Here is a 13,029-nt window from a genome sequence, read left to right as displayed (position 1 = left end):
TACACCGGGAGGAAGAAGGTGAACTCCGGCAGACCTGAGCGGGGAAGCGACACAAGCAGGATATCTGTTGTACGATCTTCATGAATTGTGGCAGGGTTCATGCTCGTCGGACAGTCCGGATCGGGGATCGTGCAGGGACCGGGTAAGTAATTGTGCCCCAAAGTGTCGCGTGTGCCACAATTGTGTCTCGTGCACCAGAAATGTGTCTCAGACACTTCTTATATGACTGTGCAAGAAAAGAAAAGAACAAGCAAAGTCGGACAAAAAACTGGCGCATGACCCGTAGTAAATGTGGGCCAATGAGGTCTTACATACCCAAAGAATAGGCTCCATGCTCACAAAATTAGGAAATGAAAATAAATCACCTTTCAGGTCCCCTGCAGTTAACTGTGTGCTAAAATAGTAAAGCAGCAGATCCTGTATCTGTCTAACATGAGGCTGCAAGAAGATACCGAAGTCACAGAGAAGATCTTACAATATTTTAGTACATTACCTCTAATCCCCACATATAACCGTATTAATGGGAAAAATTCTGCATTCTAGAGACTTCTAAAAAGTCCACATTCATTTGTGCGATGACAAACATGAAGACAAATTTTAGGGTCAAGCTGCAATTTGTAGCTAAAGACTGATCAATAAGTCCAGCAATTGATTACTGTCTTGTTCCTACCGGAGGATTATTTTGCAAGTGCATTGTTCATAACTAGAATGAAATATACAAAATGTCTCAGTATCATTCATATTTCCCTTCATTGATTGGATTGTTCTCCCTAGGTAAATGTACGATACATAGTAATGACATGATCAGTCTTCATAATCTGTATGTCAGGAAGCAGTTCCTTGTTTTTACTAGGATTTTATTTTAACATCATGCCAAAGGAACTAAGAGTAAAGAAAATCCCCACCTTATCTTACGGTTTCTTCCTTATTTCAGATACACCAATACTGGCTCGATGACATGTATCTAAATAACCGTCTGCCTCTCCCGGTAAACTCCAGTCCAGCAGTAATATTCGCACGTCACAACTTCCAGGATGCCAACGATCAATTGAGGTACTGTAATAGAATAAAAAGCTTTCCTTCTGTTATTACGATCAAGCATAGTAATAGTGTCTGTAGTTTACATATCACATAGACAAAGACTACAAGCTAAATGTGACAATGCAAATGACCATAAATTATGTAGTAAGACTACTGTAAGGCGTCTGTTATATAGTAAAATCCTGAACATGAATAGAAACAATAGAAACCTTTGTGTACACAAAACACAAAGAAGTCTCTTTAATTCTCCCACAAACATCAGATGTAAAGACCAAAATAAAAATTCACCTTTTTATACTTCATCAATGCAAATGTGGTGTATTAAAATGTGTTTAAGAGGTCGGAGCTCAACACAAAGGGCTATCTCATATGATATAAAGATTCTTATCTGCTCACCAGAAAATACAAAGAAAAGGTTCTATTTAAACAGGATCCAGGATACTTCCTGGGCACTGCAAACCTGAATCAGCTAATGCAGTGCCCAGCAAGCCAAGAAGTCTCTCCATATTTGATGGCAGGATGCACTGGATAAGAGGCTGGTGCTCCGATCACTTAACACCACACTTAAAGGAAATCTACCACCAAAATCCAGTGTGATAAACCATGGACACTTACTTACTCATAGCTCCAGGCACTGTGACTGTAGTAATCTTCTTATATTTATTATCTATGACCTTCTGCCTTGTAAAATCAACTTTTAAAATAATGCTAATAAGCCAGAAGAAGGAAGGAGCCATGACAACTATATATGAGTAAGTGTCCCAGGTTTATCATTACAGATTTCGATGGTAGATTTCCTTTCACAATTCTATCAAGATTTCTGTGGGCTTTTAAAAAACATTGAGAACCCCATCGACTGTTCAAAGAGGTATATATTTGTAGAAAGTGAGGAGGGGGAGAGTGTGTGGGAGTAGATATGAGAAAGTTAAAACATAGCTTTTATTTGGGATTTCTGATAAAATATACATATAAGGCCTCTTGCACAAGAACCGTTATAGCCGTAACTCGGGCGAGCATGTGGCTGGGTGCAGGAGAAAGGAGAGGGGAGTGCTCTTCACCCCTCCCTTCTCCATAGAAAGTTGAGTGTCTGCTGCCATGATACGGCAAAATATAGGACATGTTATATACTTTGGTCACAGTGTGGTGAGACACTGGGGCACATTTACTTACCTGTCCCAGCGGCGCAAATCCCAAAAATGTCGGGAAGTCCAATGGAAATGCGATCCGAGGACCCTTAGTAAATAAACCCTATTGTGTCCTTTCCGTAACCCAACCAGGTGCATGATCTGGCTACAAAATATTGAGCCTTATTACCACCCCCCATGAGATTCTGTGAAGGTTTTTGACAATTGGCACAAAATGCTGAAAGAATAAAAGGTATCTCAGATGTAAAGAACAATGTCAATGTGAGACATCCACTTGGAATACTATACAAAGCCTCTTTCTCACTGCAGGCTTCCTTATACAAAGCAAGGGGTTCACAGTGTATAAACCTAATCTCTATTGCCTTGCCTGTAAATAAGCTAATACAGGCAGTACAGTAGGCTGCAGTTGGGGAACCTGTGTGAGGCAGCCCACTGTAAGCGAAGACTGATCGTCTCTCCCTAACTCCATGTCCTGCACAGCATCCTACACCCTTCCCTTCAACCTACTGTGCCAGCCAGTATACAGAGGAGTGCCACATGCAGCTGATCAGTTGGCAGGTTTTCAGTAGGTGAACTTAGCAATAAACTCCTTTAATTATCCTACTTAAAAATATCTATTACCCAGGTAGTTCATTGTGCCATGGGACGTTGCGGAAAGCATTTCCCCTGCTATTTATCCAATATGTAATGTTGATTTGTATCGTTAATTAGATGAATTGCCATCCATGTAATACAAGGATAGTTCTAGTTCATTCAAAGGTTCAGTGGGTTTCCAAATGAATGAGAGAATCAGTTTTATAATGATAGGAGATATTACTGGTGGGGGAGTTCCTATAGATCTTTTGCAATATTAATCACAATCTAAAGAAAAAAAGTACATAGAATAAAGTAGACTGTGCAGGCAAATGACCACTACAAATACTACTGGCTATTTATAAAAAAAAATATTTATGTGTTTTATAATTTTTTTTTAATTTTACAAAACATTTAGCCCCATAACGAAATACTTGTGTAGTGTATGTAGTTTAGTGTATTACACTGTAATTAAATAGACCTCCGGCAAGACCTAATACACATACACTGGCAACAGACCTGAGGCATTCACTGAGCCCCATCTACCCCATGTAATGAAATCAGCACCCTACAATCATGTCTGTGGGAGTACTGATGACTGACAGAAGGAGCCCCCTCCCTCTTAAACCACATAGATGACACGGTCTCTGAGTGCAACATCTAAGTAGTTGAATGCAGAGGAAGTGATGATTTCAGTTCATGGGTATTAAGAGCCATAGCTGGGCTATGATGGACACTTGTACATGTGTCATTAAAAGGAGTATCGAGTATGTAAAATGTTAAGGCGTCATGAATAGAGATGAGCGAACACTAAAATGCTCGGGTACTCGTTATTCGAGACGAACTTTTCCCGATGCTCGAGTGCTCGTCTCGAATAACGAACCCCATTGAAGTCAATGGGAGACTCGAGCATTTTTCAAGGGGACCAAGGCTCTGCACAGGGAAGCTTGGCCAAACACCTGGGAACCTCAGAAAAGGATGGAAACACCACGGAAATGGACAGGAAACAGCAGGGGCAGCATGCATGGATGCCTCTGAGGCTGCTTAATCGCACCATTATGCCGAAATTATGGGCAACAGCATGGCCATGACAGAGTGACAGAATGAAGCTAGATAGCATGTAAAACATCCAATAATTGACCCTGACACTATAGGGGACGGCATGCAGAGGCAGAGGCAGCGGCAGCAGGCTAGAGAGTGGCATGGCGACATACCCTAATTGGACTCAGGCTTCAAACCAATGGGTGTCAGAGAGGAACCAAAGGAGGTGAGCAAGAAGCGCTCAAATAATATCGGTACATGATAAAAGTTTGCCAGTATATTTTGTGGATTACACAGCAGGGTGGCGACAAAGTTAACATGGAAGCCATGAAAACAACCCAAAATTCTGCCTGACACAGCTCGTTTGATAAGGGGACCATGTATGCTTACAGTTCATGCCAGTCGCTGCACTGGCTGCCAGTCTCCTTTCGAATACAGTTTAAAATAATAATAACCCTCATCCATAAAGCTCTGTATAATGCTGCACCCCCCTACCTCTCCTCTCTTATCTCAGTCTATCGCCCAACCCGTGCTCTTAGATCCGCCAGTGATCTTAGATTAACCTCTACCCTAGTGCGGACCTCCCACTCGCGTCTCCAAGACTTCTCTAGAGCTGCACCAATTCTATGGAATGCTCTGCCCTGGACTATCAGACTAATACCTAACCTCCAAAGTTTCAAACGTGCTCTTAAAACCCATTTCTTTAGGCAAGCCTATAACACTCATTAACTGCATGAAGTTTTAACTCTTCTACTAACCCGTCCTGTGTCGTCCTCCCATCTGTTATCCAGCAACCAACAGGCACCAGACTTCTCTGCAGTCCCATTCACCCTGGACCTGGTATATAAGATGACGGCTGAGTGGTTCAAGCGACAGCAATTCCATTTATTATATTTTTTTCTATTCCCTAAGAAGAATGGCTTGACCATTAAATATTCTTTTACCTCGTGTTACCCCATCATCTTCATAAACCGTAAGCTCTGGCGAGCAGGGACCTCACTCCTGTTGTTCCATACAAATGTTGTGCTCTGTTACATTACATTTGTATTTGTTTCCTATGATTTGTAAAGCGCTACAGAATATGATGACGCTATATAAATAAAGATTATTATTATTATTATTATGGAGGCAGTGAACTAGTAGTAGATTAAAGGTGCTGCAACTATGTTAGTTGGATCTTGGGATGGAGCTGGCGCTCTGCAGCCAGGCGAGCTTTTGCCAATCCAAGCCCCTGTCTCTAGGCTACTCCCCAAACAGCACTTCTAAGAACCTTTTGTATAAGATCAAGTGTAGTAGCGTTCTTATAAGTTTAGGATATGGCGGGTGAGGGGAATGTAAACAGATGCGCAAGAAGCGCTGAAATAATATCCCTAAATGGTAAAAGTTTGCAAGTATATTTTGTGGATTACACAGCAGGGTGGCGACAAAGTTAACAACTTTGATGTGGAATGCCCTGTAATAGCTCTTGGGCGGTGTGCCTTTTATCGCCTAGGCTCAGCAGTTTCAGCACCGCCTGCTGTCGCTTAGCGACGGCACTGCTGCTGTGCCTAGAGCTACCGACTGATGGCGCCATGCCCACGGATGGTAATTCGGAGGAGGAGGAGGTGGGGGAGGGGTGGGAGGAGGTATAGTAGGCCTTTGAGACCTGGACCGAGGTAGGCCCCGCAATTCTCTGCGTCGGCAGTATATGACCAGCCCCAGGGTCAGACTCGGTCCCAGCCTGCACCAAGTTAAGTGTAGTAGCGTTCTTATAAGCTTGGGATATGGCGGGTGAGGGGAATGTAAACAGATGCGCAAGAAGCGCATGATGCGCATGGAGCTGGCGCTCCGCTGCCAGGCGAGCTTTCGCCAATTCAAGCCCCTGTCTCTAGGCTACTCCCCAAACAGCACTTCTAAGAACCTTTTGTATAAGATCAAGTGTAGTAGCGTTCTTATAAGTTTAGGATATGCCGGGTGAGGGGAATGTAAACAGATGCGCAAGAAGCGCATGATGCGCATGGAGCTGGCGCTCCGCTGCCAGGCGAGCTTTCGCCAATTCAAGCCCCTGTCTCTAGGCTACTCCCCAAACAGCACTTCTAAGAACCTTTTGTATAAGATCAAGTGTAGTAGCGTTCTTATAAGTTTAGGATATGCCGGGTGAGGGGAATGTAAACAGATGCGCAAGAAGCGCATGATGCGCATGGAGCTGGCGCTCCGCTGCCAGGCGAGCTTTCGCCAATTCAAGCCCCTGTCTCTAGGCTACTCCCCAAACAGCACTTCTAAGAACCTTTTGTATAAGATCAAGTGTAGTAGCGTTCTTATAAGTTTAGGATATGCCGGGTGAGGGGAATGTAAACAGATGCGCAAGAAGCGCTGAAATAATATCCCTAAATGGTAAAAGTTTGCCAGTATATTTTGTGGATAACACAGCAGGGTGGCGACAAAGTTAACAACTTTGATGTGGAATCCATGAAAACAACCCAAATTTCTGCCTGACACACCTCGTTTGATAAAGGGACGATGTATGGAGGCAGCTATATGGACGACTTTTGGAGGTAGCAATGGAGACAACGTGTGGAGGCTGCTATGGAGACAATTTAATTTGGATAGTGCCTGTATGTGGCAGTCCCAAACATTTTTCAAACCAGAGGAGCAGGTAGGTGGCCCTCCAGTAAAATGGAATAGATTGAGTGCCTGTATGTGGCAGTCCCAAAAATGTTTCAAACCAGAGGAGCAGGTAGGTGGCCCTGCAGTAAAATGGAATAGATTGAGTGCCTGTATGTGGCAGTCCCAAAAATTTTTCAAACCAGAGGAGCAGGTAGGTGGCCCTCCAGTAAAATGGAATAGATTGAGTGCCTGTATGTGGCAGTCCCAAAAATGTTTCAAACCAGAGGAGCAGGTAGGTGGCCCTGCAGTAAAATGGAATAGATTGAGTGCCTGTATGTGGCACTCACAAAAATTGTTTCAAACAGAGGACCGGGTAGGTGGCCCTCCAGAAAAATTAAATGCATGAAGTACTATAGCAAGAGCCAGTGGGCCCTGTCAAAAAATAGCCATTTTCCTCTGCTTTACTGTACAAAGAGGAGGAGAAGGAGGAAAATGAGGAGGAGGAGGAGTGGATCAATTATTCAGGTTGAGCTTCCTTCACCTGGTGGAGATTGGAAATTCTGAGAAATCCAGCCTTTATTCATTTTAATAAGCGTCAGCCTGTCAGCGCTGTCAGTCGACAGGCGTGTACGCTTATCGGTGATGATGCCACCAGCTGCACTGAAAACCCGCTCGGACAAGACGCTAGCGGCAGGGCAGGCAAGAACCTCCAAGGCGTACAGCGCCAGTTCGTGCCACATGTCCAGCTTTGAAACCCAGTAGTTGTAGGGAGCTGTGTGATCATTTAGGACGATGGTATGGTCAGCTACGTACTCCCTCACCATCTTTCTGTAAAGATCAGCCCTACTCTGCCGAGACTGGGGACAGGTGACAGTGTCTTGCTGGGGTGACATAAAGCTGGCAAAAGCCTTGTAAAGCGTACCCTTGCCAGTGCTGGACAAGCTGCCTGCTCGCCTACTCTCCCTCGCTACTTGTCCCGCAGAACTACGCACTCTGCCGCTAGCGCTGTCAGAAGGGAAATACTGTTTCAGCTTGTGCACCAGGGCCTGCTGGTATTCATGCATTCTCACACTCCTTTCCTCTGCAGGGATGAGAGTGGAAAGATTTTGCTTGTACCGTGGGTCCAGGAGAGTGAACACCCAGTAATCGGTGCTGGAATAAATTCTTTGAACGCGAGGGTCACGGGATAGGCAGCCTAGCATGAAATCTGCCATATGCGCCAGAGTACCAACGCGTAAGAATTCACTCCCCTCACTGGCCTGACTGTCCATTTCCTCCTCCTCCAACTCCTCCAACTCCTCTTCTTCTGCCCATACACGCTGAACAGTAAAGGACTCAACAATGGTCCCCTCTTGTGTCTCACCAACATTCTCCTCCTCTTCCTCCTCATCCTCCTCCACCTCCACCTCCTCCGATATGCGCTGAGAAACAGACCTGAGGGTGCTTTGGCTATCAACAAGGGAATATTCTTCCCCTGTCTCTTGTGACGAGCGCAAAGCTTCCGACTTCATGCTGACCAGAGAGTTTTTCAACAGGCCAAGCAGCGGGATGGTGAGGCTGATGATGGCGGCATCGCCACTGACCATCTGTGTTGACTCCTCAAAGTTACTCAGCACCTGACAGATATCAAACATCCACGTCCACTCCTCATTGTAGACTTGAGGAAGCTGACTGACCTGACTACCAGTTCTGGTGGAAGTTGACATCTGGCAGTCTACAATCGCTCTGCGCTGCTGGTAAACTCTGGATAACATGGTCAGTGTTGAATTCCACCTCGTGGGCACGTCGCACAACAGTCGGTGAGCGGGCAGTTGGAGGCGGCGCTGCGCTGCCCTGAGAGTGGCAGCATCTGGGCTGGACTTCCTGAAATGCGCACAGATGCGGCGCACCTTCGTGAGCAAATCAGACAGATTGGGGTATGTCTTGAGGAAACGCTGAACTATCAGGTTTAACACATGGGCCAGGCATGGCACATGTGTCAGTCTGCCGAGTTGCAGAGCCGCCACCAGGTTACGGCCGTTGTCACACACAACCATTCCCGGCTTGAGGTTCAGCGGTGCCAGCCACAGATCAGTCTGCGCCGTGATGCCCTGTAATAGCTCTTGGGCGGTGTGCCTTTTGTCGCCTAGGCTCAGCAGTTTGAGCACCGCCTGCTGTCGCTTAGCGACGGCACTGCTGCTGTGCCTAGAGCTACCGACTGATGGCGCCGTGCCCACGGATGGTAGTTCGGAGGAGGAGGTGGAGGAGGGGTGGGAGGAGGAGGAGGCATAGTAGGCCTGAAACACCTGGACCGAGGTAGGCCCCGCAATCCTCGGCGTCGGCAGTATATGAGCAGCCCCAGTGTCAGACTCGGTCCCAGCCTCCACCAAGTTAACCCAATGTGCCGTCAGCGATATATAGTGGCCCTGCCCGGCAGCACTCGTCCACGTGTCCGTGGTCAGGTGGACCTTGTCAGAAACGGCGTTGGTCAGGGCACGGATGATGTTGTCTGACACGTGCTGGTGCAGGGCTGGGACGGCACATCGGGAAAAGTAGTGGCGGCTGGGGACCGAATACCGAGGGGCGGCCGCCGCCATGAGGTTGCGAAAGGCCTCGGTCTCTACTAGCCTATAGGGCAGCATCTCCAGGCTAAGCAATCTGGAGATGTGCACATTAAGGGCTTGGGCGTGCGGGTGGGTTGCACTATATTTGCGTTTCCGCTCCAGCGTCTGGGGTATGGAGAGCTGAACGCTGGTGGATGCTGTGGAGGATCGTGGAGGCGACGATGGGGTTTTTGTGGCAGGGTCCTGGGCAGGGGGCTGACTAGCAGCTGACACAGGGGAAGGAGCAGTGGTGTGCACGGCCGGAGGTGAACGGGCTTGTTGCCACTGAGTGGGGTGTTTAGCATTCATATGCCTGCGCATACTGGTGGTAGTTAAGCTAGTAGTGGTGGAACCCCTGCTGAGCCTGGTTTGGCAAATGTTGCACACCACAGTCCGTCGGTCATCCGGTGCTTCCTTAAAGAACCTCCAGACTTCTGAAGATCTAGCCCTCGCCGCAGGAGCCCTCGCCACGGGAGCTTCACTAGTTGACACATTTGGCGCTGATGCACCAGCTCTGGCCCTGCCTCTCCGTCTGGCCCCACCACTGCCTCTTCCAACCTGTTCTGGTCGAGGACTCTCCTCCGTCTCAGAAGCACTGTGTTCACCCGGCCTCTCAACCCAGCTTGGGTCTGTCACCTCATCATCCTCCGATCCCTCAGTCTGCTCCCCCCTCGGACTTCCTGCCCTGACAACAACTTCCCCACTGTCTGACAACCGTGTCTCCTCATCGTCGGACACCTCTTTACACACTTCCACTACGTCAAGAAGGTCATCATCACCCACAGACTGTGACTGTTGGAAAACCTGGGCATCGGAAAATTGCTCAGCAGCAACCGGACAAGTGGTTTGTGACTGTGGGAAGGGTCCAGAAAACAGTTCCTCAGAGTATGCCGGTTCAAATGCCAAATTTTCCTGGGAGGGGGCAGACTGGGGGGGAGGAGGCTGAGGTGCAGGAGCTGGAGGAGTGGCGATTTCGGTGACATGGGTGGACTGCGTGGAAGACTGACTGGTGGTGGACAAATTGCTCGAAGCATTGTCAGCAATCCACGACATCACCTGTTCGCACTGTTCTGGCCTCAACAGTGCTCTACCACGAGTCCCAGTAACTTCAGACATGAACCTAGGGAGTGTAGCTCTGCGGCGTTCCCCTGCTCCCTCATCAGCAGGTGGTGTCTCACCCCGCCCAGGACCACGGCCTCTGACCCCTGCAGTAGTTGGACGCCCACGTCCCCGCCCTCGTCCTCTACCCCTAGCCCTCGGGTTAAACATTTTTAAAATGAGAGTTATAACTTTATTTTTTTTTTTACTTTTTTTTGTTTTTTTTTGTGTTTTTTTTTTTTTTTTGTGTTTTTTGTTTTTTTTTGAGTTTTTAAAACCAAACAATGCTATCCTATTGCTATGGCTATTTTCTAGCCAAGTATCAAAGCACACTACTATGCCAGATGAGATGACACTGAGTTAGTGCCTAATTGAAATCCAACCCCTACTAAATTTTCCCACTTCGGTCTTTGCTATGGATATGTGCGTCACTAAGCGCAGAACACAGCGGTCGCAAGTCTCACTACAAATTGCTCAGAATTGGCTAGTACATGCACTGCAGAAAGTACAGCCACCAGCAGATCAACCAGAAATCAAATATATAGAACGCTACTGTATGCGTAAGTAAGCTCTTTGTATTCTCCTATGGCTATTTTCTAGCCAAGTATCAAAGCACACTACTATGCCAGATGAGATGACACTGAGTTAGTGCCTAATTGAAATCCAACCCCTACTAAATTTTCCCACTTCGGTCTTTGCTATGGATATGTGCGTCACTAAGCGCAGAACACAGCGGTCGCAAGTCTCACTACAAATTGCTCAGAATTGGCTAGTACATGCACTGCAGAAAGTACAGCCACCAGCAGATCAACCAGAAATCAAATATATAGAACGCTACTGTATGCGTAAGTAAGCTCTTTGTATTCTCCTATGGCTATTTTCTAGCCAAGTATCAAAGCACACTACTATGCCAGATGAGATGACACTGAGTTAGTGCCTAATTGAAATCCAACCCCTACTAAATTTTCCCACTTCGGTCTTTGCTATGGATATGTGCGTCACTAAGCGCAGAACACAGCGGTCGCAAGTCTCACTACAAATTGCTCAGAATTGGCTAGTACATGCACTGCAGAAAGTACAGCCACCAGCAGATCAACCAGAAATCAAATATATAGAACGCTACTGTATGCGTAAGTAAGCTCTTTGTATTCTCCTATGGCTATTTTCTAGCCAAGTATCAAAGCACACTACTATGCCAGATGAGATGACACTGAGTTAGTGCCTAATTGAAATCCAACCCCTACTAAATTTTCCCACTTCGGTCTTTGCTATGGATATGTGCGTCACTAAGCGCAGAACACAGCGGTCGCAAGTCTCACTACAAATTGCTCAGAATTGGCTAGTACATGCACTGCAGAAAGTACAGCCACCAGCAGATCAACCAGAAATCAAATATATAGAACGCTACTGTATGCGTAAGTAAGCTCTTTGTATTCTCCTATGGCTATTTTCTAGCCAAGTATCAAAGCACACTACTATGCCAGATGAGATGACACTGAGTTAGTGCCTAATTGAAATCCAACCCCTACTAAATTTTCCCACTTCGGTCTTTGCTATGGATATGTGCGTCACTAAGCGCAGAACACAGCGGTCGCAAGTCTCACTACAAATTGCTCAGAATTGGCTAGTACATGCACTGCAGAAAGTACAGCCACCAGCAGATCAACCAGAAATCAAATATATAGAACGCTACTGTATGCGTAAGTAAGCTCTTTGTATTCTCCTATGGCTATTTTCTAGCCAAGTATCAAAGCACACTACTATGCCAGATGAGATGACACTGAGTTAGTGCCTAATTGAAATCCAACCCCTACTAAATTTTCCCACTTCGGTCTTTGCTATGGATATGTGCGTCACTAAGCGCAGAACACAGCGGTCGCAAGTCTCACTACAAATTGCTCAGAATTGGCTAGTACATGCACTGCAGAAAGTACAGCCACCAGCAGATCAACCAGAAATCAAATATATAGAACGCTACTGTATGCGTAAGTAAGCTCTTTGTATTCTCCTATGGCTATTTTCTAGCCAAGTATCAAAGCACAATACTATGCCAGATGAGATGACACTGAGTTAGTGCCTAATTGAAATCCAACCCCTACTAAATTTTCCCACTTCGGTCTTTGCTATGGATATGTGCGTCACTAAGCGCAGAACACAGCGGTCGCAAGTCTCACTACAAATTGCTCAGAATTGGCTAGTACATGCACTGCAGAAAGTACAGCCACCAGCAGATCAACCAGAAATCAAATATATAGAACGCTACTGTATGCGTAAGTAAGCTCTTTGTATTCTCCTATGGCTATTTTCTAGCCAAGTATCAAAGCACACTACTATGCCAGATGAGATGACACTGAGTTAGTGCCTAATTGAAATCCAACCCCTACTAAATTTTCCCACTTCGGTCTTTGCTATGGATATGTGCGTCACTAAGCGCAGAACACAGCGGTCGCAAGTCTCACTACAAATTGCTCAGAATTGGCTAGTACATGCACTGCAGAAAGTACAGCCACCAGCAGATCAACCAGAAATCAAATATATAGAACGCTACTGTATGCGTAAGTAAGCTCTTTGTATTCTCCTATGGCTATTTTCTAGCCAAGTATCAAAGCACACTACTATGCCAGATGAGATGACACTGAGTTAGTGCCTAATTGAAATCCAACCCCTACTAAATTTTCCCACTTCGGTCTTTGCTATGGATATGTGCGTCACTAAGCGCAGAACACAGCGGTCGCAAGTCTCACTACAAATTGCTCAGAATTGGCTAGTACATGCACTGCAGAAAGTACAGCCACCAGCAGATCAACCAGAAATCAAATATATAGAACGCTACTGTATGCGTAAGTAAGCTCTTTGTATTCTCCTATGGCTATTTTCTAGCCAAGTATCAAAGCACACTACTATGCCAGATGAGATGACACTGAGTTAGTGCCTAATTGAAATCCAACCCCTACTAAATTTTC

General features: G+C 46.2%; 1 protein-coding gene across 1 annotated transcript in view; it reads left to right on the top strand.

The window, feature by feature from the left end:
- Positions 1-13,029, top strand: part of CHAT (choline O-acetyltransferase) — a 92,854-nt gene that overhangs the window by 24,152 nt on the left and 55,673 nt on the right. Inside the window, exon 4 of the mRNA XM_072130957.1 lies at positions 935-1,053. Within this exon, the coding sequence (XP_071987058.1) occupies positions 935-1,053 (119 nt within the window). The remainder of the gene's footprint in view (positions 1-934; positions 1,054-13,029) is intronic.

This window comes from Engystomops pustulosus, chromosome 11 (assembly GCF_040894005.1).
Source record: "Engystomops pustulosus chromosome 11, aEngPut4.maternal, whole genome shotgun sequence".
Lineage (NCBI taxonomy): Eukaryota > Metazoa > Chordata > Amphibia > Anura > Leptodactylidae > Engystomops > Engystomops pustulosus.
Note: the sequence above shows the minus strand (reverse complement) of the source record. Positions and strands in the feature narration are given on the sequence as shown.